This window comes from Procambarus clarkii, chromosome 68 (assembly GCF_040958095.1).
Source record: "Procambarus clarkii isolate CNS0578487 chromosome 68, FALCON_Pclarkii_2.0, whole genome shotgun sequence".
Taxonomy (NCBI): Eukaryota; Metazoa; Arthropoda; class Malacostraca; order Decapoda; family Cambaridae; genus Procambarus; species Procambarus clarkii.
Window position 1 is genome coordinate 12,623,766 of NC_091217.1, and position 23,528 is coordinate 12,647,293.

The window sequence follows — 23,528 nt, forward strand, 5'->3', positions numbered from 1 at the left end:
TTTGAGTATAGTGTCCCACATAAACCGAGCCATGAATGCTGCGCTACTCACATACCATTTCAGTACTCCCAAGTACAAGATAATCTCATTAACATGCTCCTGGTTTGGTGCGTGAAGCGCCCATCAACTTCCGAAGGATTATTATAACCAATAGTGTTCCGCCCAACTATCCAGAACACAGTTTAAGCCAAAAGTAAACCGTTAGTGTACAACCCGTCCTCGACTCAAGTCCATTCCATCCAGCGGTCGACCCCACAGACGCATTCATACATTTTTACATGCAGTTCATTCAAAACAAATTTTCTCAAACATAAATTATTATGATATATTAACAAATTGTGCATAAATAGGCATAGATTAGGTTAGGTTAGGTGCTTACGTTCTGTTGGCGATTAATTGTATATGTAGTACGTGGGTGACGCATTTACAGCGTTGCGCTACGGGCTCACCATAGCCCGTGTTACTTGGAACTTTTTGTTCCAGGTAGCGAATCTTTAAACAACAACAACAACAGCGTTGTGGTTCGAACAAAATTCGTCAGTGAAGCACTTGTTCCGGAAGTGTTCGAACAAAATCAGTTGTGAGTCGTGTGTAAACCGTTTTTCATTCATAAACAGGGTGTTTGGCGGGTGCATGGAATCCCTTTTGGGTCTGTTTGGAGGACGGGCTGCAGTGTACAGACACCCAGAAGTAGCATACTCATGATGTTGGTACATTCCCTGTGACATGCTTGTAACGCTAAGTACAATTGTCATGGTGTATTACACCAGCCGTCAAACTAGGCTTCAAAATAAGGAAATTCTTGAGCGACCAAACCACCACCATTTTTAGTTTCCCAACCAGACGAAACGTCAGGCTTCGGGGTTCACCCCGGCGGCGCAGTAAAGCAATCCGATGATAAACTTGCCATGCTGCAAGCCAAACAATGACGTCATGGTTGACACTATCAGACTACATGGAGATAAATGTCAACGCGGGAACACTGCTGCCAATGTACAAGGGACATGTACATTCCCTGTCTCTACTTCCACATCACAATCGACTTGAGAATGGTCCAGGACGGACCGATACGTCGTCGTCCCTTCACCTTCTAGTGTGTGGTCTGGTCAACATACTTTAGCCACGTTATTGTGACTCATCGCCTCCATGTACAAGGGATATACAATTATAAAACAATCAATTTGTTTACTTTTAATTTATGAGACCTTAAACAACTTGAAAATCTGGACTGGTGTTGTAAATTACATCGCCTAGAGACTAGGTAGAACATACAACGTGTCTTGATCTGCATGCAAACCAAGTGCATGCAGACCAAGCAACTAAGTGACACATGCTTGAAGTCTAAGTGACATGCGTGAAGCCTAAGCGCATTCTTGAACCCCCCCCTTCCCCCCCCAAATCCCCCCGCCACTCTCTCACACTCTTAGTGATTACCGCCTGGTTTATGTTCTTACTATCGCTTCAAGCTACGATTCCCATTCGAATGTCTTGTCACACAGGACTGACTCCTCATGTTTGAAGCATCGCCACCTTTTCTTTCCTGGGGACAAAATGTCACGAATTACGATGAAATAAAACTGGGTCGATAAATATTTATTCAAATAATAATTTGTATTTTTTCAACTGTCTGTGACGGGAAAGTTGTTAAACTTAACGAGGGTCCCCCCCTCCCCCTCAGTCGCCCAACCAACTACTGGCCAATAGTGTTGAACCGTGTGACGTTGAACAGTATGGTAGCTATATTAATTAGTAACTACCACTACCCCAAAGTGGCGTGTTACTGAGCAGTCCAGTTCGTATGTTGTCATCTCTGGCGACATAATTATGGCGCGCATTAATCCCGGTGATAAAATTTTACACTAGATCAACGCTCCTACACTTCACGATTTCTTTATGCAAAATTATCAAACATTTATCTCTAGTTTATCTGTAGCTGATTTTGAAGTTCTAATCCCTATTCCCGGCCTGGGGCCAGGCTTGCCTTGTGATAACCTGATCGATTAGACTATTGCTTGGAGTGGCTCACAGGCCATCATATCCAGTACAACACCGGTTGATCCTGCACTTCTTGTAGGAACTTGTTCAAGTCTCTCTCCAACACTTCCACTTGTGTTTCGGTAATATTTCTCACACCTGGAAGGAGGATATTGGAGAGCTATGGACTTCTGATGTGTTTTCTGATTGCGCCTATGGCAACTCCACCTTTCACTGGGACTATTCTGCATATCTTATGAGGGGCTGGTGAGAGACATGACTACCGTGTTCGTGGACTGGGCAGTAACAGTATCACCCATGACGCACGTCGCACCAAGCCCTAAGTCTAAGTTTCCATTAGTGTACATTACAAGTGTGTGTCTCTCTCCAAGGTTCAAAGCCAGACGCTCGCGGACTAGTCTCACCCAACTTTGCAAGGGAAATGATCTGGGGTACGGGGCAAACATAGGCTGGTCAGACTCGGCTCAAGTTAAACCGTAAAAAATATCAGCCTGCAACCCCTCTCCCTCCACAATTTTCAGTCTTAAATGAAATTGCGGACGTGAATTCCAGAGAGTTTACGATGCATTTTCACGATTTTCACGCATTCCCCTAATACAGGAATGGGGAACTTTTTTTCTGCCAAGGGCTATTTGATATTATATTCGCGGTCCATACAAAATTATCAACTTAAAAATTGACCTGCTATAATACATTCCATTCTCCTGTTTAGATAGTAGTTTTTGTAACTGTGCACCATAGTACAAACATTGACGTACTAAGCAATTAGATAGAAATTTGTTCTATTCACTTTATAGTTCAAAAAATGGAACTAAAATAGAAAATTATTCCTAGGCCTGGTGTAGCACACACACGTACTAAATTAGGCCTCAGATATCGTGTATTAGGCCTAGGAAGGTTAGTTTATTTTGTCTTTGCAACACAAGTAAAAAGTAGTTTTCCGGTTTGTCCAAATTCAACTACTTTAGTAGTTGTAATAATCCAGATTTCTACTTTATAATTGCGTTGTATGTCGGTATATGTACTGTGGTCCTCATCCTTGTTATAAGTACTACCAAAACAAGAACATGGGCTGTATATTAGGTCAAACAATTAGTTAACTCGCCCCTAATGTGATCTGAACTACTGCTCTCTTATGAGGCGTGAGATGTTACCTGCTGCTGCTGCTGGCCACTACTTGTCCAGGTTTGCGTCGGTCAGTCTGGCGCGCAGTCGACTCTTTGCGATGTTAAGTTTTGGAAAGCAATAAGCTCGCAGCAGTAAGTTGTTCCGAACACACATTTCAATGCATGTCTCATCAAAGTTGGAAATTCATCATTCCTTATGTAACGTTTATAGAACTCTTTGTTGTTCCCAGGTTGCTAGGTTGTTATACCTAGCTTTCATCACCGCTTTGCAGCTAAATGATGTGGTTCCCTAGGTTATCAGGCACATAAGCTTTCACATTGAACGGTGCAACAAAGATGTTCAATTCCATTTGTTTACTTTTCACGTTTTGGAAGCTTTAATTAAATGCTTCAAGTCGGTCTCGCACATTCACAGGCATATACAAGTGTCGTAGAGGCTTTTGTCCTTCCAGAATGGGGAAATGCACCATGTTAATCCTTTCCACTTTCCACAGTGCAACTGGAAAGGAATAACACGGTTCACCCCCCCCCCCCCCGGAGCGTGGGAATGTGGGGTGTGAAGTATCAACCCCCCAGAGTTAAATGAGTGAAAGTGGGGAGCCAGCCCCCCCCCCCCCCCCCACTTTCCCCACTCAGAGCGCGTACAGTATGTCAGCCCGTTCTCGGGAGCATTCCCAACATTTTTTTTAATACATTTAGGTACATGTGCATTTGTGCAGGTACCCTAGACTATATGAAGGGGAGTACAGTGTCAAACTAGGTACGTGATGCTAAAATCCCCATCACACAGGATGGTTAGTCATACAGAGGCATGTGATAAGTAATCTGCACTGGCGAACTCTGTGTGCATTATGAGGATATCATCATGAACACAAGAGTGAATAAAGTAACTGCAAAGCTCCAGGTACCTCATGCCAATGGGTCTAATAACTGGGCATTCAATAATGTAGTGTGGGAGATCATGTCCCAGTTCCTGCTCACAGAATTTGCACCTGGAGTGCTCAGGATTGGGAGATCTATCACCTGTAGCCACCTGTCACAGGGGCACGGTAACCCAACCTGATCCTGGCAACTACTGTGTCGCACAGTCTGGTACATGTTTTGTGCTGCCTATAAATATAGGTTTCAGATCTGAACAAGCACATCAAGCCTTACGTTAACACAAAATCAAGGTTTGCAGATTCCAGATTTCGCCGACGAGGGCGATTCAGTTATGGTGCTCTCTTGTTTCCCTCTTTTACATGCCCATCTGGCCTGAATGGCTCTCTTGTTCCCCTCTTTTACATGCCCATCTGGCCTGAATGGCTCTCTTGTTCCCCTCTTTTACATGCCCATCTGGCCTGAATGGCTCTCGTGCTCATACAATCTCTACATTCTTTTTCGTGAAGCGGAAGCCCGATTGGCATTTCCCACGCACCTCCACTGTTTGATGTGGTGGGTAGCTGCTGCTGCCGCATTCCACACATACATCATGTCCACACTTATCGCAGCTATTTTGAGCATGCGGCCCAGAGGGTGCCAGCGGTGTGGGGCTCACAGGTACCTATGATTCCTCTTGATGTGGCAATAAATAAAATATCTTTCACATTACAAGAATCTTACCTAAACGCCTTCGTGTGAGAGGCTACTCTCTCAACCTGGCTCAAGGTCACAGTTCCATGATATTCACTAGATCAGTCAGACTGTTGTAATGCACTAGAGGAAAGATCTGCTTGATTAATTTAGGTACCTTTTATATGAAATGGTGTACTACCTCACGAACAATTCGATATTTGTTCCCAACATATTCTTTATTCTGTGACAAAGGTTGACAAGCTTCGACCTGTTATAATATAGCCAATTCTCCGAGTGGGCATTACCACCGAGTAGGGCCTGACAGCTGAGAAGACAGTGCTTCGGATTCGTAGTCCTAAGGTTCCGAGTTCGATCCCCGGTGGAGGCAGAAACAAATGGGCAGTTTCTTTCACCCTGATGCCCTTGTTACCTAGCAGTAAATAGGTACCTGGGAGTTAGACAGCTGGTACGAGCTGCTTGCTGGGGGTGTGGAAAAAAAGCGGCAGCCTGGTCGAGGACCGGGCCGTGGGGACGCTAAGTCCCGAAATCATCTTAAGATAACCTCAAGACTACCACGAAGGAACACCCTTTCTCTGCTCAAACCACCTGGATGGCTATTGAAGTATTTGTAAGTCTCCATGTAAACTAGGATGTGAACCTTTGTCCTAAACAGTGAATATTGTCAAGTTATAACTTTATTGTATAGTAAATCATTGTTTTAAAATATAAAGGGCATATGCTGAACACGTTTTCTTTGACAGTCTGAAAAATTAGGTATTCTGTAAACGAAATCTTGGGGTACACTCAAATAGTTTTAGAATGCCATATTTCCAATTTTTTCAATAATGCACTTAATATAACCAAACAAAATGAAACTTAACCTAACCAAACTTTAAGTTAAATTAACCTTAACCTAACAACGGACAATAGAGATTAGCACTAATTACGTAGTTTTGAATAATTACCTCCACGGGAACTCCTCCCTGAAGACAGAGTGTATAATAAATTATTATTGTGATTATACCATTCCAAAGTTTCTGCATGACTTGTGCTTGCCACATTTTTTAAATATGATCCGAGCGTGGATTATAAACTTATGAAAGTATGTTTCCTGTGAAAAATATACCGGTAGGTTATCTTGTCTACGACCCAGAGTGTATAGTCAGTGTGTTATGAGAAATATATGAACACATAGATAGAGGAAACTGCAAAAAGCCTATTCGCCTATGCGAGGCGTCTCCTATTTATGCAGAAACTCTTTGTCTATCCAATATTTGAAAAAATTCCGCGATCACAAGTCAATTATATTGCCCGGTAATTTGTTTCATAAATCTACAACCCTATTTCTAAACCCCAGTAGTTTAGACTTTTAAAATATACTCAAACGAACGGTTTCTGTGGACTTTTCTAGCCATATTTGGCTTTGAAGGTAGATGCGAACTTCGTACGATACTCTACTGGAGAGAGTATCGTACTCTCAAGTGCTAGAGCAAATAAAAGCGATGCAAAAACTAGTTTGAAAGTTTTTCACACTTTCTTGTCTTCAAGACAATGCAAGAGTATTGAGATATATTAACAAAAGGTAATAAGGAATGACATTTAATAAGCGAGGCTTCTAGTCGTCACCACCCACTGTTTAAGGTGAACTGGGTCAGTTACCTTGCAATGCAGCAGGAGAATGCATTATAAACCCACAAGCAGCGATACAGGATATGTTTCAGGATAACGTTGGAGGTGCGGGTGGCCCCGTACCTCCCCCCATTCCCACCTGCAACGCCCGATAACACTGCGGACACCCACCTTTGTCCACCACACTCTCCACCTCAACAGACTTAACTCCTCACTTGTCCGATAACCTGTGACCACGGGACTATTCAATCCCTTACTTTTATTTCGTTAATGTTCTCTCATCTGCAGACTTTTTATATAAAGGCATGTAAAAAAAATCGCGGAATATAGAGAACACCATAAATGGTGTTCAATAAATGTCATTGTGAACTTCATTCATAATGATGTACTGCCAGGAATCTTGGCGAAGTATCCAAAATTTGCTGACTGTAGGTGCAGCCTGCACATGATTGTGAAGCTGCCACCCACTCAACTGGGTGGGTGTGGAGAGGTCACCTTGTATAGACTTGCGAGCCTCTTATTGAATCACTTGTGATATAAAAAGATTGTTAATATATATGTATTTGTGCACACATTATATATATTATATTGTTTATATATATGGGGGGTGCATAATAAATGAAATTAAATGCATAACACATCAACCCAGCCGACAATACTACCCCACCTCTAAGCTTGAGCCCCTGCTCTTCTGAAAGGGACAGGAGCCTACTTCCCCGCAAAAAATATAAGTGATACGTAGGTAGGCAGCTGATAGTATGGCGGGAGAGGTCACAGATCAGTACACATCCAAAATATGTTCCTCGCAGAAAGTTGGTTATTTGGTATATCCGGATACTGAAGCAGTGATTCTCGGGTTAAATGATTCCTGCACCACATTTTTTAATGCAAAATCGCATTTTATCTTTTACATAAATACTTTGGTGGTTAGTTAGCCCATCCACACTGCTAAACCTACCAAAATACAACCCAAATTAAACAAATCAAACCCAGCAAAGCCGTAAACAAAATATAGCCAAATCTAAACTTGACCACATCCTAGCCCAACCAAACCCAAACCCGAATATATGGTAATTATGAGGAAACTCAAAACCAGACCTCCGATGTGACCCAAGACCCCGGCGTGATCCAAACCCCCAACCAAAAACCTAACCCAAAACATAACCTAAAACTAAAGCTAAACTAAAACTAAACATGCAACCTAAAACCAAGCCTAAAATTAAACCTAAAGCAAACCTAATCCATTTTGTACAGATATATTAAGCATCTTATTAATGCATACCTATTATGCCGTTTCATCCATTTGTATTCATCAATCGCATCCCCCCCCCCTAATTTTTCACCTTTCTAGAGTATGTAAGTTAAGGTTACTTAATCTCTATTCATAAAAGAAATTTAAGGTTCCCGGAATTAGCTCTCACTCTTTGCACTTTGTAAAGAATTATGTCATTTTACAGTATGGTGCCCAAAACCAAACTGCATAATCTTAATAGAGTCAAAAAGGGAAGTTGAAGAGTAACATTAGGGGTCTCATTAACCACACTTGTTATTAATACAAGTATTGTATGCATACGATGAGTCATTGTGACCGAGTCACAAGGAGCTGCACAGTGGTGCTGTGAGCTCCTGCTGCATGCATCAGTCTTCATGTTGCCCTTTCAGTACTGAGGCTCTCATAGCAGAGAGAGATGCAGATGCAGACGATGAGTCACAATACGTGATTTAAGATATGAGGACTAAACCACACACCAGAAGCTCATGGAGTGGCCTATATAAGTCCTGGAGAACAGACTCTTCAGTGACCATTTGGTCACTACTTGGTCCGGGAGACATCTCCCGTCACGCAGGGTGCAGTCGCGCCTCCACAGATCTCCAGTATCAGCTCTTGATACTGGTAATGGCTCAAAAGGGCCACCACTTAACGAGCAATTCATGCCCGTGCCACCTTTTAGGTGGCTTCATCTTCATCAATCAATTCAATCTGTTTAAATCACGGAAAACATCTTCCGTCACGCAGGGTGCAGTCGCACCTCCACAGATCTCCAGTATCATCTATTGATACTGGTGATGGCTCAAAAGGGCCACCACTTACGAGCTATTCATGCCCGTGCCACCTTTTGGGTGGCTTCATCTTCATAACACATTCACAAGGGAGACATCTCCCGCCATGCAGGGTGCATTCGCACCTCCACAGATCTCCAGTATCAGCTCTTGATACTGGTAATGGCTCAAAAGTGCCACCACTTACGGGCTATTCATGCCCGTGCCACCTTTTGGGTGGCTTAATCTTCATCATCATCATCATCATCACACACCAGAAAATGAGATGACGTTTCAGTCCGTCCTGGACTATTATAAAGTCGATTGTGATGAAATGACATTGATTGCTTGAAGAAGATTAAGCCACCCAAGAGGTGGCACGGGCATGAATAAGTGGTAGATTTTTTTTACTTAGTAAATGTATACTGTAAGCTGAGGTCGCATTTAATCGTCAGGCTGCTATCGCGGGGGAGGATACTGCTTGACAGTATTTATGAAGGTGTCCAGCTGCTGGAGACCTTTTTTGACCAGAAGAGTGGCAATGTTGATGACTTCAGGGTGGTTACTGCAAGATTCAGGGACTCTTAAAGCTCTTCTAAGGTGGTTGGTTGCTTCACATTCCAGGAGATAGTGAAGTAGTGCCTTTTCTGTGACTGTTTGACAGAAGATGCATTCCCTCTCTTTGGGTTCACCAATCTCCCAGTTGTATCTGTAACCTAGACGTAGTATATATAACCGAACTGCTATTTCCCTGTGGATTCCATTGGGATGTTTAACCTTTCTAATTTGGTGGCCTCAAGCTACCATATTGAAGAGGGCAAACTTTCTGCTATTCTCTGGTGCAGATGGGCTTTGTTGAGGTGTGATAGTTTTTTGGTGATGATTTTTATGTACTCTGGGCTGAGTAAGATTGTTTTATGTATCACTGGATGACGAGTTGCCAATTTAGCAATTTCATCGGCTTTCTCATTTGATGGGATTCCAATATGGGATGGGATCCAATTTATGGTTATGTTGAGTCTTTTCGCATTTGATCCAAACTGGCAGAATGTTACTCTTGTTTTTATTCTCTAACACTCTTCTCCAGAGTGGAAAAAACCCAGTCTCGTTAGAGGTGCTAACTACTGCTCCAAGATAAAAAAAAATGGTGGTGAATTATTTCCACGTTGCCTTTCCATTGTTTTTTTTTCATAATATTTGAAGTGCAGCTTTTGCATTGCATTTTGAGTGTTTTGTGCAATAACATATGAGAATGCCTGTTGTATGGCAAACAGCTCAGTTTGGGTTGATGATACTAGTCCTCCCAGTCTCCAATATGCCTGTTCGCTGGCCGTGCAAAGAGCAGCGCCAGCACTCTCATATTCTGTGTCAACCGCTCCGTTTGTGAAGATGTGGCTGGCTCCTGCTACTGCAATGCTGCACATAAGCTTTTCTATAATGCGCCTTAGGATTGTTGGATCATAGGCAGCCTTTTTCATCGGAAGACCGTCTATTATTATTTTGAAGGTAGGCTCCTCTCACGGTACGGTGGGGAACAGGTGTAGTTTGGGTGTGGTTGATCACCAAATCTATCAAGAATCGTGCTTTTTAATTGTAGCCTGATTAGGACTTCTCCCGCTCTGGCAGCCCAAGAGATTTCGTTATTTTGGCAAAGTCCAACCACCAAGACCTGTCGTGCTGAGAGTGGATCAGGGAAAATAATTATCTTTCTGGTAATCATAGCTGTTCTTTGAGATATTCTTTCTTGACGAGAGGAAAACCCGTTTCCAGTCTTAAGTTTTAAGTCTAGTCCACAAGGGGCTCCCAGGGCTCCAAAGTATTGGAGAGGACAATGCTCTCATAGCATTGTTTTGAGCTACTTCAAGCTTTTTCCACTGTTGTTGTGATAGGCTTGTGAGTGTAGGTGCTGGATAGTCGATCACGGATCTGACTGCCTGTACATAATATGTGCGAAGGACTTGCAGATTGGCTCTTCCAGAGAGGGAGGTTAGCGACCTGAGGATTGCCATCCTGGCCACAGTTCTCTCTGTCAAGTGACCTCAGCATTAAAAATATTTTCTCCAGGATTATTCCTAGATACTGATAAGTGTCCATTTAGTCAATTGGTTGACCTTGTACTGTGAGGTGGATGTTGGGCTTCACTATTTTTATGGGCATGGTTTTGGTCTTGGTGGGGTTGTTTGATACCAATCTGCTTTGCCTCTTCACTGATGCAGTCTAAGCATTTGGGTGCAAAGCGCGCCGCATCCCTTCCTTTTGTGATGATGACAAAGTCGTCCGCGTAGTTTAGCAGCCTACAGTGTTGTGGGAGTTTCAGCCTCATTCTTTTTATTAAACAGTTAAAGAGACGGATGCTGAGAATGCCTCCTTGCGGTGTACTATTTTCATGTCTTTAGTATTCAGGGACTGTGGCCATGAAGTTTCACTCTTGCTTCTCTGTTTATGACAGTTTTTGGTCCAGGAGAGCAGAGAATAGCTGGGGCGCTAGTCAGTTCAAAAGCTTTCTCGAGGTCAAGGAATATCAGCATTCCTGGTCTGTCATTCAAGTGGGCTAGCAGAGTTGTAATACATTGCACTGTGCCGCCAACTTTTCTATAGGCATACATGTCCTGGCGAAGTTTAGGCATTTTCCACTCAAGTCTGTTGAGTACCATTCTGTCAGCCGTCTTGGCTGCAGAGCTTTGAGGGAGATGGGCCTTAGATTAGCTGGATCTTTATGAGATGAGATTGATTGATGAAGATTAAGCCACCCAAGAGATGACACGGGCATGAATAGCCCGTATGAGATGAGGGAGGTACGGGCATTAAGGCAAGAGAGGTAAAGAGGAGGAAATCTTAGAGGAAGGCAAGAGCAAGACAAAAAGTGTGGATGGGATAGGTGTAATAAAGGGTGTAAAGGGGGGTAATAATATATGTAAGAATGGGAACGTGAGAAGAGAGAAAAAAAGGATGGGTAGGCTTATGTTAGGTCACGTTTGTTAGAAAATTTAGAACAGTAAGTACTGTGAAAGGGAAGAGTCAAGAGCAACAAAGCCAGGACTAAGGTTCTTGTTGGGTAGGTTGTGTATCGGAACCTATTTGACAAGACGGGCGTCTGTGTAGAGGCAAGAAAGATTATTTTAGAAGACGACCAATTAATATGATTAGAATCTCTAACATGACAGAAAAGAGCACTGTTTGTGTCTGGAAACTTAACACTTCTTTTGTGTTCCTTAAGTTTGTCATTTAGTGTACGGCCAGTTTCCCCAAAGTATTGGAGAGGACAAGAACAGGAAATAGAGTAGACACCAGCAGAATTAGAAGGAGCAGCAGCAATGTCAGCAATGTGAACCAGATTGTTACAAAGTGTTAGTTTGTCGAATGACGAGCTTTAGGTCGAGATTTTCTTGTGTGGGGTTTAGTCTTCACAAATATATTATTTGCCTTACTTCAAATGTTTGTACTGTACATTAGTTTCTTGACTTAAGATCCCTTCTCTGACACCCAGGCCTCTCACACAGTCACATCTGGCAAATTTCAATATGTCCAGCAGGTATCTGGTAACTATTATCATTCCTAAAGTTTAGAACTCTGCATATGTCAGGCATTGAATTTCATCTGCCAACTTTTAATTTTAAGAGTCTAAATTCTAAGTTATCTAGCAATTGAATTTTCTGAATTTACTTCCCCATCCTGTTTTTGTATAATCAACAGATTTCCTACAATTGTTCATCAATCCCGTTAATATCTCTTACATACAGTTTACAGGAAACAACAGAGGTCCGAGGACAGAGCCCTGGGACACTGCACTTGCAATGGTTTCCTAACTCGGATTTGACTATTTTATTAACCTCTGCTTCCTTTTAAATAACTCATTCCCTACTCTAATTTAAGATGATAACTCTCCCCCTCCCACATGCCATGCACTTTTACCTTTCTAATCGCTTATGATACATAATATTATCAAAGGTATTGCAAAGTCAAGATATATAATGTTGCAATCTTTTCCCACTATCAATTGCTTAAAATACTGAAAATCAATACTAGTAAATTCGTTGAATACAAGTGACCCAGAGTAAAGTCATGTTGTTTATCCTGTATTTATGTTAGTATGTGATGGGTACAGTATTTGAATGGGTGATGCAATTATCCATTCACCATTTTTCCAGGGTAGACATTATACCAATTAGTCTAAACCTTAGACCAAAGGGTCCAAGGATCAATTCCCATTGTAGGACAGACGTTTGAGCTCTGTTTCCTGTCACATGATGCCTCTATTCATCTAGCAGTAAGTGGGTACCTGGGAGTAAAGCAGCTGTTGTGGGTTATATCTTTGGGACAGTCTATAGTTAGCTTAGGGGAGACCTCAATAAGCCTAAAAAGGTATCCTGTCTCTGCCTATGGCAAACTAAATTAACGTTCTCTACCGAGACAAGGTCTTCCCTTGTGTTATCTGCAAAGGGGTGGCATCCAAATTACCTGAAGTATAAATGTTTATTTGTCTATAATTTTATACAAATCATGTGCACTCTTTCCCTTTTTTCTACATTGAAAAATAAATATGGAAATGTTCATAAACATTTGTACTATATTCAATGCCATTAAAATATTATTACACTTTTTTCATCTATATTCTAGCACATTAATATGTGAACATTTTGATACCAAATTTCTAGTTATATCCCCCCAAAATAACAGAAAAAAAATACAGTATAAACATTTCAGGCATCACTCGGCAGGGCCCCAAAAGGCCCAGTACATTTATGGTCGGGTGTGTGGCAAAAAACTGGAACACAAAGTGTTAAGAGACAAGAACGTATGACCGGAAAGCAAATAGACTGCCAATTCATTTTCTGACACTAATATGTACCAGAATCCAGCAAAAACTGACCTGCCAGCCAATCCAAGATTCCAAGAACTCGAGTGTGTAAGAGAAAGGAGAAAATGAAGATATTTTTCATCATCTCACTTCTGGAGAAAAAGAAGATACAGTATGTAGTTAAAGCATTATTGATGCACCAATTATTTGTAAAGTGGTTATGAATACTATTAAAGCAGTTCTAAAAATGGAAATAGCTTTAGGCAATCTACTTGCAGGTGCATTACTTATTTTATACACAGTAATCACACTAACATGACTGCATCAATGAGAAAATCCGTAGGAGCCGTGATGAGGGTTCGAACCTATGAGGCTGGTGTTTCCAGGCAAACGCTCTAGCGACTAGACCACAACATGATATAAAGATTGCAACCTGGAGTTCTACTGAACACACAAGGATTTCCTGAAGCTTCTATTGAAGCCAGAACAGGATTTTCACACAATCCCCCCATACACTCTCGCTCTATCATCTTGGACTTGTTCTACCTTTGATGCTCCTGTTTCAATACACAGTAATCACACTAACATGACTGCATCAATGAGAAAATCTGTAGGAGACGTGATGAGGGTTCATACCTATGCGGTGGGTGTTCCCACACACACGCGCTTCTAGCGATTACACCCTTACATGGTATAAGGGCAGAAGCACATCATTCCTAGATGACAGAGCCAGAGTGCATGGGGAGATTGTGTGAAAATCCTTTTCCGGTTTCAGTAGAAGCCTCAGGAAATCCGTGTGTTCAGTAGAACTCCAGTTTGCAATCCTTATACCACGTCGTGGTTTAGTCGCTATGAGCGTGTGCCTGGAAAAACCCGCCTCAGGTTCAAACCCTCATCACAGCTCCTACGGATTTTCTCATTAGTGTGCAGGTACTTATTTTCTCGTACATTTTTTCTTCTTGTTATCGACGCGTTAATAATTAAATCGTGACACTTCATGTATGGTAGTTAATGAAGTGCCAGATATATATATTTGTTCAGGAAAATAACCATTTATATTGCAATACTTATGTACAGTATTCTGTAGTCCTTGTTTTAATCTAGACAGTAGTGTGTCTAGTACAGTACAGCACATTGTTTTCTTACATTTATGGGTGCCTTTGCCAGTCTGCCACTGTTATCACACTTCAGCTGCTTTACATTTAAAGTGTACTTTAGAATTATTTTGCATATCTTATAAGTTCTTGGGTGTTGCATTTTTGCACTTAAGACTGATGAGTAGCCTCTTTTGCTGTGTACATTCAATTACGGTAATTAACTATTCATCCCATATCTTTGAATGTTTTTATGCAGCACTGTACAGTATATATATATTTTTTTTTTTTGAGATGGTTGGTGCTGTGTTCATAGAAGAGGGTTTTGATGTCTTCTGGAATACCATTTTGTATATTCAGTATTAACTTTGCTGTATTGTAATTAACATGGGGCTTTCCCATGGGGAAGGGAAGATTTTAATGTTTTACTTCAGTATTATAATTTCATGTATAAGACAACTTTTCTATTATGGATGAATTTATGTACTCAAGTGTGCCCCTTGGAAGACTTGATACCAGTATCAGTCTGTACTTTTCAGTCTTTTACTAAAGTAATGTCCATTCTGATTTTGGAATTACTGTACTATATCTGCAAAGGATGAAAAGGCTCTGAATTGTCTTTTTCTATATGCCTAGTATGAGGATAAGAAAGAACTGGTTGAAGAACAGTGCTTTGCAGTACAGAACATTTTACTGTTCTCAGATTATGCTAAATTCAGTTTCCCATTACTTTAACATGTCAAAAACTTAATAATGCCCCATTTTCCCTTGTTATTCCATTGGTTTTAATTCTATGGGTTAACATTTCATGGTTAGATTTATCAAATGCCTTTGAAAGGATTATGCATACACCATTTGCAGTCTGGTTTATGTTGAAGGATAGGCATAATGTTAACAATCTTCCAGTCATTTGGCAAATCACAAAAAGTACTACAGTTGATATACTGTATGTCACTGATATACCATTATCAGACAGGAAAATTGAGATTAGCTACCAATATCCATCAAGTTAGTGATCAAATGAGATCACAGACTTACTGAGGACTCTACAGAGCAACTGCTAATCTTCCCCAGTATGCAACCCACAACAGTTGCCTAATTCTCAGGTCCCTATTTACTACTAGGTGAAAGAATCATCAGGTGAAAGAAAACTTACCCAAAAGTCTTCATACTGAATTGCTTCCACAGCAGCAGTCTGTTCTGATTACACACCCATCACTGTGATAACAATATAATTCAGTCCATCACACACACACTGCGGATGATATCATAAGTACAGGACTCTAATGATGGGCTTCAACTGAAATTCAAAGGGCGTGGTCCCATTTAAGGGATTCACTTGGCCGCCTCATACACCAGAGGGAGAGAGAGAGAGGAAGGGCTGATATCAAGACAAAGAAATGAGAGAAGGAATTGATGGACAAATGGAGAGGAGGAAGAGGAAGGAGGATGGGGAAGGAGGATGGGGAAGGAGGAAGATGAAGAAAAAATGAAGGAAGAATAGGGAAGAAGGAAAGAAGGGAGGAGGAGGAAGAACATGGAGGAGGAAATAGGGATGAAAGTAGTAATGAAAGAGGAGAAGGCTGTGACAATGATGATTAATAATAAAGGATTACTAGAAAAATATTTGGGTTAACTTTAACAAGTGAGAACTCACTAAGTGGATAAGTACAACTTGAGCCTACCAAGTCAAAACATCTTTTGACAATTGTGTTATCTGCTGTGACTATGTATTAAAGAAAAATATAAATAAATAAATTAATATTTACTAAATATTATTAAAAAGGAATATGAACTAATTTAAAAATTAACAAAAGTGCATACAAGTTTTTATATTTAAAGCTATAACACAATACTAAAATATCACATCATGGGGAGGGAGGTGTTAAAGTATTTAGTACAGTATACAAGAATTAAAAGACTTCCTTATACTACTACGCCATAAAACAACCGACAAATTCGAATAAGCAAGAGTGAGAGAAAAGGGTGTGGTCACTTCCCCTTTGCAATGACCATTACAAGGTGCAGGGATGGACCGTGATAAACTGGGGAGGGAAATTAGAACAGTAAAGGAGAAATAGGAAAGGAGAGAAGACAGGAGGAGAGGAGCAACAGAGCAAAGGATGACAGAAAATGTTATTGGAGAAATAAGGCTCTTGTTATCGGATTATTAATTTTGTTTGCAAGCAGTGTGGGTGCAAAAGCCATATTACACCAGGACTGTATTTGTCAACCTTTCACAATGTCTATGTATATGACCTTGGAATTCAAGAGCCTTTCCACAATCAGCCACCATTTGCACCTTAATCCAAGCACTAGCATATTGTACTTGTAATGCTTGTTATTTTGTAAGTATGTACTGTATTCATGTTAACATTTAATATAAATAATAAATGTTTTTTACGAACCTACTCATAACAGACTTGGACAAGAGCTTGACTCCCAAGTTGGGAAAGACATTTGGTGCAGTTTTCATTCACCCGATGCCTTGATTCATCAAGAAGTAAATAAGTACTAAAAATCTAGGAGACTGTTGTGGGTTCAATATTGGAGAAAGTCAGTGCTTGGCTTCAGGGAAATTTGAATACATAGGCATCCTGTCCCCAACAATTGGAACTACAGGTGGTGCATTTTTTTTATTATTCACCTTATAATTTTGTTCAAAACTGACTTGATACAGCTTCTTTTATTGGAATTCAAGGGGTTTGAGCAATACTAAAGTTTGCAAAAGTAAATGTGGCAATTGCTATTGCACTGTGCAAGGACAGGAGGGGGGTTGAGGGCAGATGGAAGAACAAAATTATGAGTTATTAACAATTATTATTAAATTTAACAATAAATTATAAGTAGCATTCAGTATAAAATGTATTTTTAAGTAAATATTTTTGGGTGTGTGGAACAGATTAATTCAATTTACATTATTTCTTATGGAAAAAATTTTCAGTGTATGAACTGTCTCTTGGAATGAATTAAATTTGTAAACCAAAGGTCCACTATACCTCTTAGGAAGAAAACAAAGGGGTTACAGTGAGAGCCGACACACCAGAGTGGAGAGAGAGCTTATGAGTGGAAAACACAAAGAATTGGTTCTAGGGCCTATCCTGTTTCTAATACTGTGTCTTGACTTCTAGGACGAACGTGTGTCTTGCTTTCTGACTGTCCCTCGCGGTCACTTGGCCCTCGATAGAATTCTTGGTGACTGATACCTTTCATATCGTTCACCTTGTGCATTTCTGTTCTCATATTGGCATCCTTGGTGATATTTTTAGCGCCCTATGATTATTCCGCACATTTGATGATGCTAAATAGCCTTCCCGGCTTGGTGCCTTCTTTTGATAATTACTTACTTCTAATACTGTGTCAATGACTTGGCAGGAAATTGACTCCTTCATACAGTATCAATGTTTGCAGATGATGTAAAACTAGTGAGAAGAGTCAGGACATGCATAGATTGTTATGGATTGCAAATGGATTTGGACACACTCTAGAAGTGGTCTGGAAAATGACTAGTGCCAGAATTTAACTGTCAAATGTAAAGTTATGTGGATTAGAACAGTAGTGCACAGACCAGTTCAGGAATACAGAATGAAAGGAAAACAGATTCTTTGCTTAGAAAAGGAGAAAGACCTGCGAGTGGACATAACCCCATATCTGATGCCAAAAGCCAACATTAGCAGAACAATATCACCTGCATATGGCATACTGGCTAACATCTCTGAATCCTGAAGAAACTTGGACCTGGGGGCTTTCCAGGCCCTATATACACTGTACTGTGAAGGCGAGACCTCCCTCTTGAATATACATCCTCGGTATGGATCTCTTAAATGAAAAAGGACATGTTGAAACTAGAAAAACTCTAAAGATATGCAAACTGGACTTTTCTAAACTAAATGGCATGTGCAATGAGGAAAGACAGAACAGGTCCTACCCACACTGGAGGAAAGGAGAGAACGGGGACATGATAACATACAAGATCCTAAGGGGAATTGACAAAGCAGCATTGTTTAAAGCTAGGAACAGCAAAACAAGGGGACATGGATGGAAACTACACACACAAATGAGTCAGACACATCAGAAAGAACTTGTTCAGTGTTCGAGCTGTTAATAAGTGGAACAGATTAGATGTACAAGTCGTTGAAGCTACTTAAATACAAGGTTTTAAATTTAAATATGATGAAAAGCATTAGAAAGGAGTCATTTAATTAATCTAAGAACACTTGAAAGACACGGCTAAAAGCCTAGCTTGACCCTGAAAGCACATTTAGGCAAGTACATATACAGTACACATTTTTTAGGATTATGTCCTCCAAGGTCAAACTACTGACCATCCTCAAGATGTAACTCCACAACAGTTTCCTAATTCTCAGGTATAATAATAATAATTCATTGTCAGGGGACAGGCAGCCCAAGTGTATTTATGTACAATATGTTAGGCTTATATCAAGCTGCCCCACCCCCCCCAGGATGCAACGCCACAACAAGCTGACTAGCTCCTGGGTACATACTTACTACTAGTTCAGTGATAGGAAAAGTGTCCAACCAATTCTGTCCCGCCTAAGAATTGAACCTAGGATCCATGACAAAGTTGAGAATGGAGCAAACTGTATTGTATAGATTTCATTCCAGAAAAAAAAATCAAAATATGCAAATTTTCTTTTGACCAAAAATTATTTTGCAATCAAGAGCTTAGGTATACTGCACACATCACTACCTTGAATTTTTCATATAAACTCTCACACTGCTCAATAGTGTTGTTGCTGATATTTCTAAATTCTTTGAGAACTTCAATCAAAAGCAAGAGAAAATACTAATACTGCATCTTATATTACTAACAGTGATACAAGAGTCACCACTGTCACCAACAATAATACCCATTTTATGAACTTGAGATAATTCAGAGATGAGTGATCACTTAAAACTGCCTCTCTTGATTAATGTTTATATATTTTTCTGAAAATCAATATACATTGTGTATTCCAAGGGTTTCAATAACAATAAATGATATAACAAAAGAGATATAATGTGTAGATTTGATACTCAATCCTATAATGAGCAGGTCTAAGAGTTGTCATTTTTTTTGGGTCCCTCCCCCCCCCCCAAAACAAAATTAAGCTGTACAAATGCAGTGTTACTTCTCAGAGTAGCAATTAATACTGTATTCATACAACACTCCCACACACCATCACTAATATATTCAATACAAATAAAAACAAATACATCCATTATGGTATTATCGTGGCCATTAGTGCCAGGTAGAAGAGTGGCCCCTAGTACCAGGAAGAAGAGTGGCCCCTAGTGCCAGGAGGAAGAGTGGCCCCTAGTGCCAGGAGGAAGAGTGGCCCCTAGTGCCAGGAAAAAGAGTGGCCCCTAGTGCCAGGTAGAAGAGTGGCCCCTAGTACCAGGTAGAAGAGTGGCTCCTAGTACCAGGAAGAAGAGTGGCCCCTAGTGCCAGGAAGAAGAGTGGCCCCTAGTGCCAGGAGGAAGAGTGGCCCCTAGTGCCAGGAGGAAGAGTGGCCCCTAGTGCCAGGAGGAAGAGTGGCCCCTAGTGCCAGGAGGAAGAGTGGCCCCTAGTGCCAGGAGGAAGAGTGGCCCCTAGTGCCAGGTAGAAGAGTGGCCCCTAGTGCCAGGTAGAAGAGTGGCCCCCTAGTGCCAGGTAGAAGAGTGGCCCCCTAGTGCCAGGTAGAAGAGTGGCCCCCTAGTGCCAGGTAGAAGAGTGGCCCCCTAGTGCCAGGTAGAAGAGTGGCCCCCTAGTGCCAGGTAGAAGAGTGGCCCCCTAGTGCCAGGTAGAAGAGTGGCCCCCTAGTGCCAGGTAGAAGAGTGGCCCCCTAGTGCCAGGTAGAAGAGTGGCCCCCTAGTGCCAGGTAGAAGAGTGGCCCCCTAGTGCCAGGTAGAAAAGTGACCCCCTAGTGCCAGGTAGAAGAGTGGCCCCCTAGTGCCAGGTAGAAGAGTGGCCCCCTAGTGCCAGGTAGAAGAGTGGCCCCCTAGTGCCAGGTAGAAGAGTGGCCCCCTAGTGCCAGGTAGAAGAGTGGCCCCCTAGTGCCAGGTAGAAGAGTGGCCCCCTAGTGCCAGGTAGAAGAGTGGCCCCCTAGTGCCAGGTAGAAGAGTGGCCCCCTAGTGCCAGGTAGAAGAGTGGCCCCCTAGTGCCAGGTAGAAGAGTGGCCCCCTAGTGCCAGGTAGAAGAGTGGCCCCCCTAGTGCCAGGTAGAAGAGTGGCCCCCCTAGTGCCAGGTAAAAGAGTGGCCCCCTAGTGCCAGGTAGAAGAGTGGCCCCCTAGTGCCAGGTAGAAGAGTGGCCCCCTAGTGCCAGGTAGAAGAGTGGCCCCCTAGTGCCAGGTAGAAGAGTGGCCCCCTAGTGCCAGGTAGAAGAGTGGCCCCCTAGTGCCAGGTAGAAGAGTGGCCCCCTAGTGCCAGGTAGAAGAGTGGCCCCCTAGTGCCAGGTAGAAGAGTGGCCCCCTAGTGCCAGGTAGATGAGTGGCCCCCTAGTGCCAGGTAGAAGAGTGGCCCCCTAGTGCCAGGTAGAAGAGTGGCCCCTAGTGCCAGGTAGAAGAGTGGCCCCTAGTGCCAGGTAGAAGAGTGGCCCCTAGTGCCAGGTAGAAGAGTGGCCCCTAGTGCCAGGTAGAAGAGTGGCCCCTAGTGCCAGGTAGAAGAGTGGCCCCCTAGTGCCAGGTAGAAGAGTGGCCCCTAGTGCCAGGTAGAAGAGTGGCCCCTAGTGCCAGGTAGAAGAGTGGCCCCTAGTGCCAGGTAGAAGAGTGGCCAATAGTGCCAGGTAGAAGAGTGGCCCCTAGTGCCAGATACAAGAGTGGCCCCTAGTGCCAGGTAAGAAGAGTGGCCCCTAGTGCCAGGTAGAAGAGTGGCCCCTAGTGCCAGGAGGAAGTGGCCCCTAGTGCCAGGTAGAAGAGTGGCCCCCCCTAGTGCCAGGTAGAAGAGTGGCCCCCCCTAGTGCCAGGTAGAGTGGTCCCCCCTAGTGCCAGGTAGAAGAGTGGCCCCCCTAGTTTCAGGTAGAAGAGTGGCCCCCCCCTAGTGCCAGGTAGAAGAGTGGCCCCCCCTAGTGCCAGGTAGAAGAGTGGCCCCCCTAGTGCCAGGTAGAAGAGTGGCCCCCCTAGTTCCAGGTAGAAAAGTGGTCCCCCCTAGTGTCAGGTAGAAGAGTGGCCCCTAGTGCCAGGTAGAAGAGTGGCCCCCTAGTGCCAGGTAGAAGAGTGGCCCCTAGTGTAAGGTAGAAGAGTGGCCCCCTAGTGCCAGGTAGAAGAGTGGCCCCTAGTGTCAGGTAGAAGAGTGGCCCCCCCTAGTGCCAGGTAGAAGAGTGGCCCCTAGTGCCAGCTAGAAGAGTGGCCCCCTAGTGCCAGGTAGAAGAGTGGCCCCTAGTGCCAGGTAGAAGAGTGGCCCCCTATTGCCAGGTAGAAGATTGGCCCCTATTGCCAGGTAGAAGATTGGCCCCTAGTGCCAGGTAGAAGATTGGCCCCTAGTGTCAGGTAGAAGAGTGGGCCCCCTAGTGCCAGGTAGAAGAGTGGGGCCCCCCTAGTGCCAGGTAGAAGAGTGGCCCCTAATGCCAGGTAGAAGAGTGGCCCCTAGTGCCAGGTAGAAGAGTGGCCCCTAGTGCCAGGTAGAAGAGTGGCCCCCTAGTGCCAGGTAGAAGAGTGGCCCCCTAGTGCCAGGTAGAAGAGTGGCCCCCAAGTGCCAGGTAGAAGAGTGGCTCCCAAGTGCCAGGTAGAAGAGTGGCCCCCAAGTGCCAGGTAGAAGAGTGGCCCCCTAGTGCCAGGTAGAAGAGTGGCCCCCTAGTGCCAGGTAGAAGAGTGGCCCCTAATGCCAAGTAGAAGAGTGGCTTCCTCACCCCAGCAGAGTCAACAGGAGAAGCCTCTACAAGAGAGACAGGCTTCCTCACCCCAGGTAAAAGCCAGGTTGCCAGGTTCCCTTGGCGACAGGAGAAGCCTCTATAAGACACACAGGCTTCCTGACCCCAGCAGGGCCAACAGGTGCCGTGGTGCTGGAGACAATTTCCCAGACACCTTCACACCACCAATCTCATACAGCACATCCAATACAGTACACCTGACGAAGGTTCAAGTACACAATGTTAACCTCTATAAATGACAATGAAAGTCATGTCAATGTCAACCCCCGTTAAAAATAGTTATAAGACGACTGAAGAGGATGGTTGTCTTGACTATTACTAACTGTTAAGTGTAAAGAAATAGTGTGGAGGAGTGGCAGTGATCAGCTGGCCGGCCGCTCCCCCACACCTCACAAGGGCTCACACACGTCTTACCTGCTGGGCCACGGGCTCCAGGATCCCCTCGATGGTCTTGGTGTGAAACACAGGCATGTTGGTGGTCTGTGTCTAGCCCGTGTTGACAAATAACCATCTACTCCTCCAGAGAGCTCGACACACCCTCACTCACTGACTCCACACACCGGACTGAAATAATCATCGCGGCACCGTTGTTTTGGCGAAAATTCACAGACGAATAGTCATGTAAAAAGACAATTATACGATATTTATACATATAAACTGAATTAAAAATTATTTAACATAACCTTATCATACGAAATCAATTACTAGGCGACTATTGTACATTAAACAGTGCTATCGAGTGTTCTATTTATAAGGTCCCTACATTATTGGAACACAGGTCTCGGAAATAGCACCCCTGCCAGCGGCCCATATCACAGGATCCGTAAAGTGATAACGAAAATGTTATCGTTCATGGCATATAAATGTGATTTGCAGTTACGGACTTAGTCAAGCTTATCTGTCGACGATCTCTGTAGACGAGATGAACGTCGTGGGCTCGATCCTGACACATGAAAATGATGAGACAGTTCTGGCAATGTTTCCTCTCGCCTGATGCATGTATAATAATAATAATAACAATGATAATAATAATAATAATGTTTATTCAGGTATAAGTACATATACACACAATGAGTACAAACAGAATTTTGAATTTCTAGATAGAGCTAGTACAGTACATACTATGCCTTATGCCACTAGTAAGCACAGCGTTTCAGGCAAGATAAGGGAAAAAACTTAAAAGCCAAGACTTAAAACTAATTGAGATCAAGCAATAATTGAACTGAAATAGGAAAAACATATAATGACAATAATTACATGTTGAATGGAACAGCAGAACTTGCAACAGAACAGATTAATTCTCTAAACTTGTATACTTTATTTACGTACCTTATGTAGGCTTTTTTTTTTTTCACGGGAGACATCTCCCGTCACGCAGGGTGCAGTCGCACCTCCACAGATCTCCAGTATCATCTATTGATACTGGAAATGGCTCAAAAGGGCC

General features: G+C 42.7%; 1 protein-coding gene across 17 annotated transcripts in view; it reads right to left on the reverse strand.

Moving 5' to 3' along the window:
- The window catches only part of Vinc (vinculin), a 228,296-nt gene extending 205,633 nt beyond the window's left edge, over positions 1–22,663 (reverse strand). For 15 of the 17 annotated variants that reach the window (XM_069310862.1, XM_069310860.1, XM_069310858.1 and 12 more), the window contains exon 1: positions 22,499–22,663. In XM_069310862.1, the coding sequence (XP_069166963.1) occupies positions 22,499–22,555 (57 nt within the window). In that variant the 5' untranslated portion in view covers positions 22,556–22,663. The remainder of the gene's footprint in view (positions 1–22,498) is intronic. The other 2 variants (XM_069310864.1, XM_069310852.1) reach the window with 2 other exon arrangements.
- Positions 22,664–23,528: the final 865 nt, after the last annotated feature.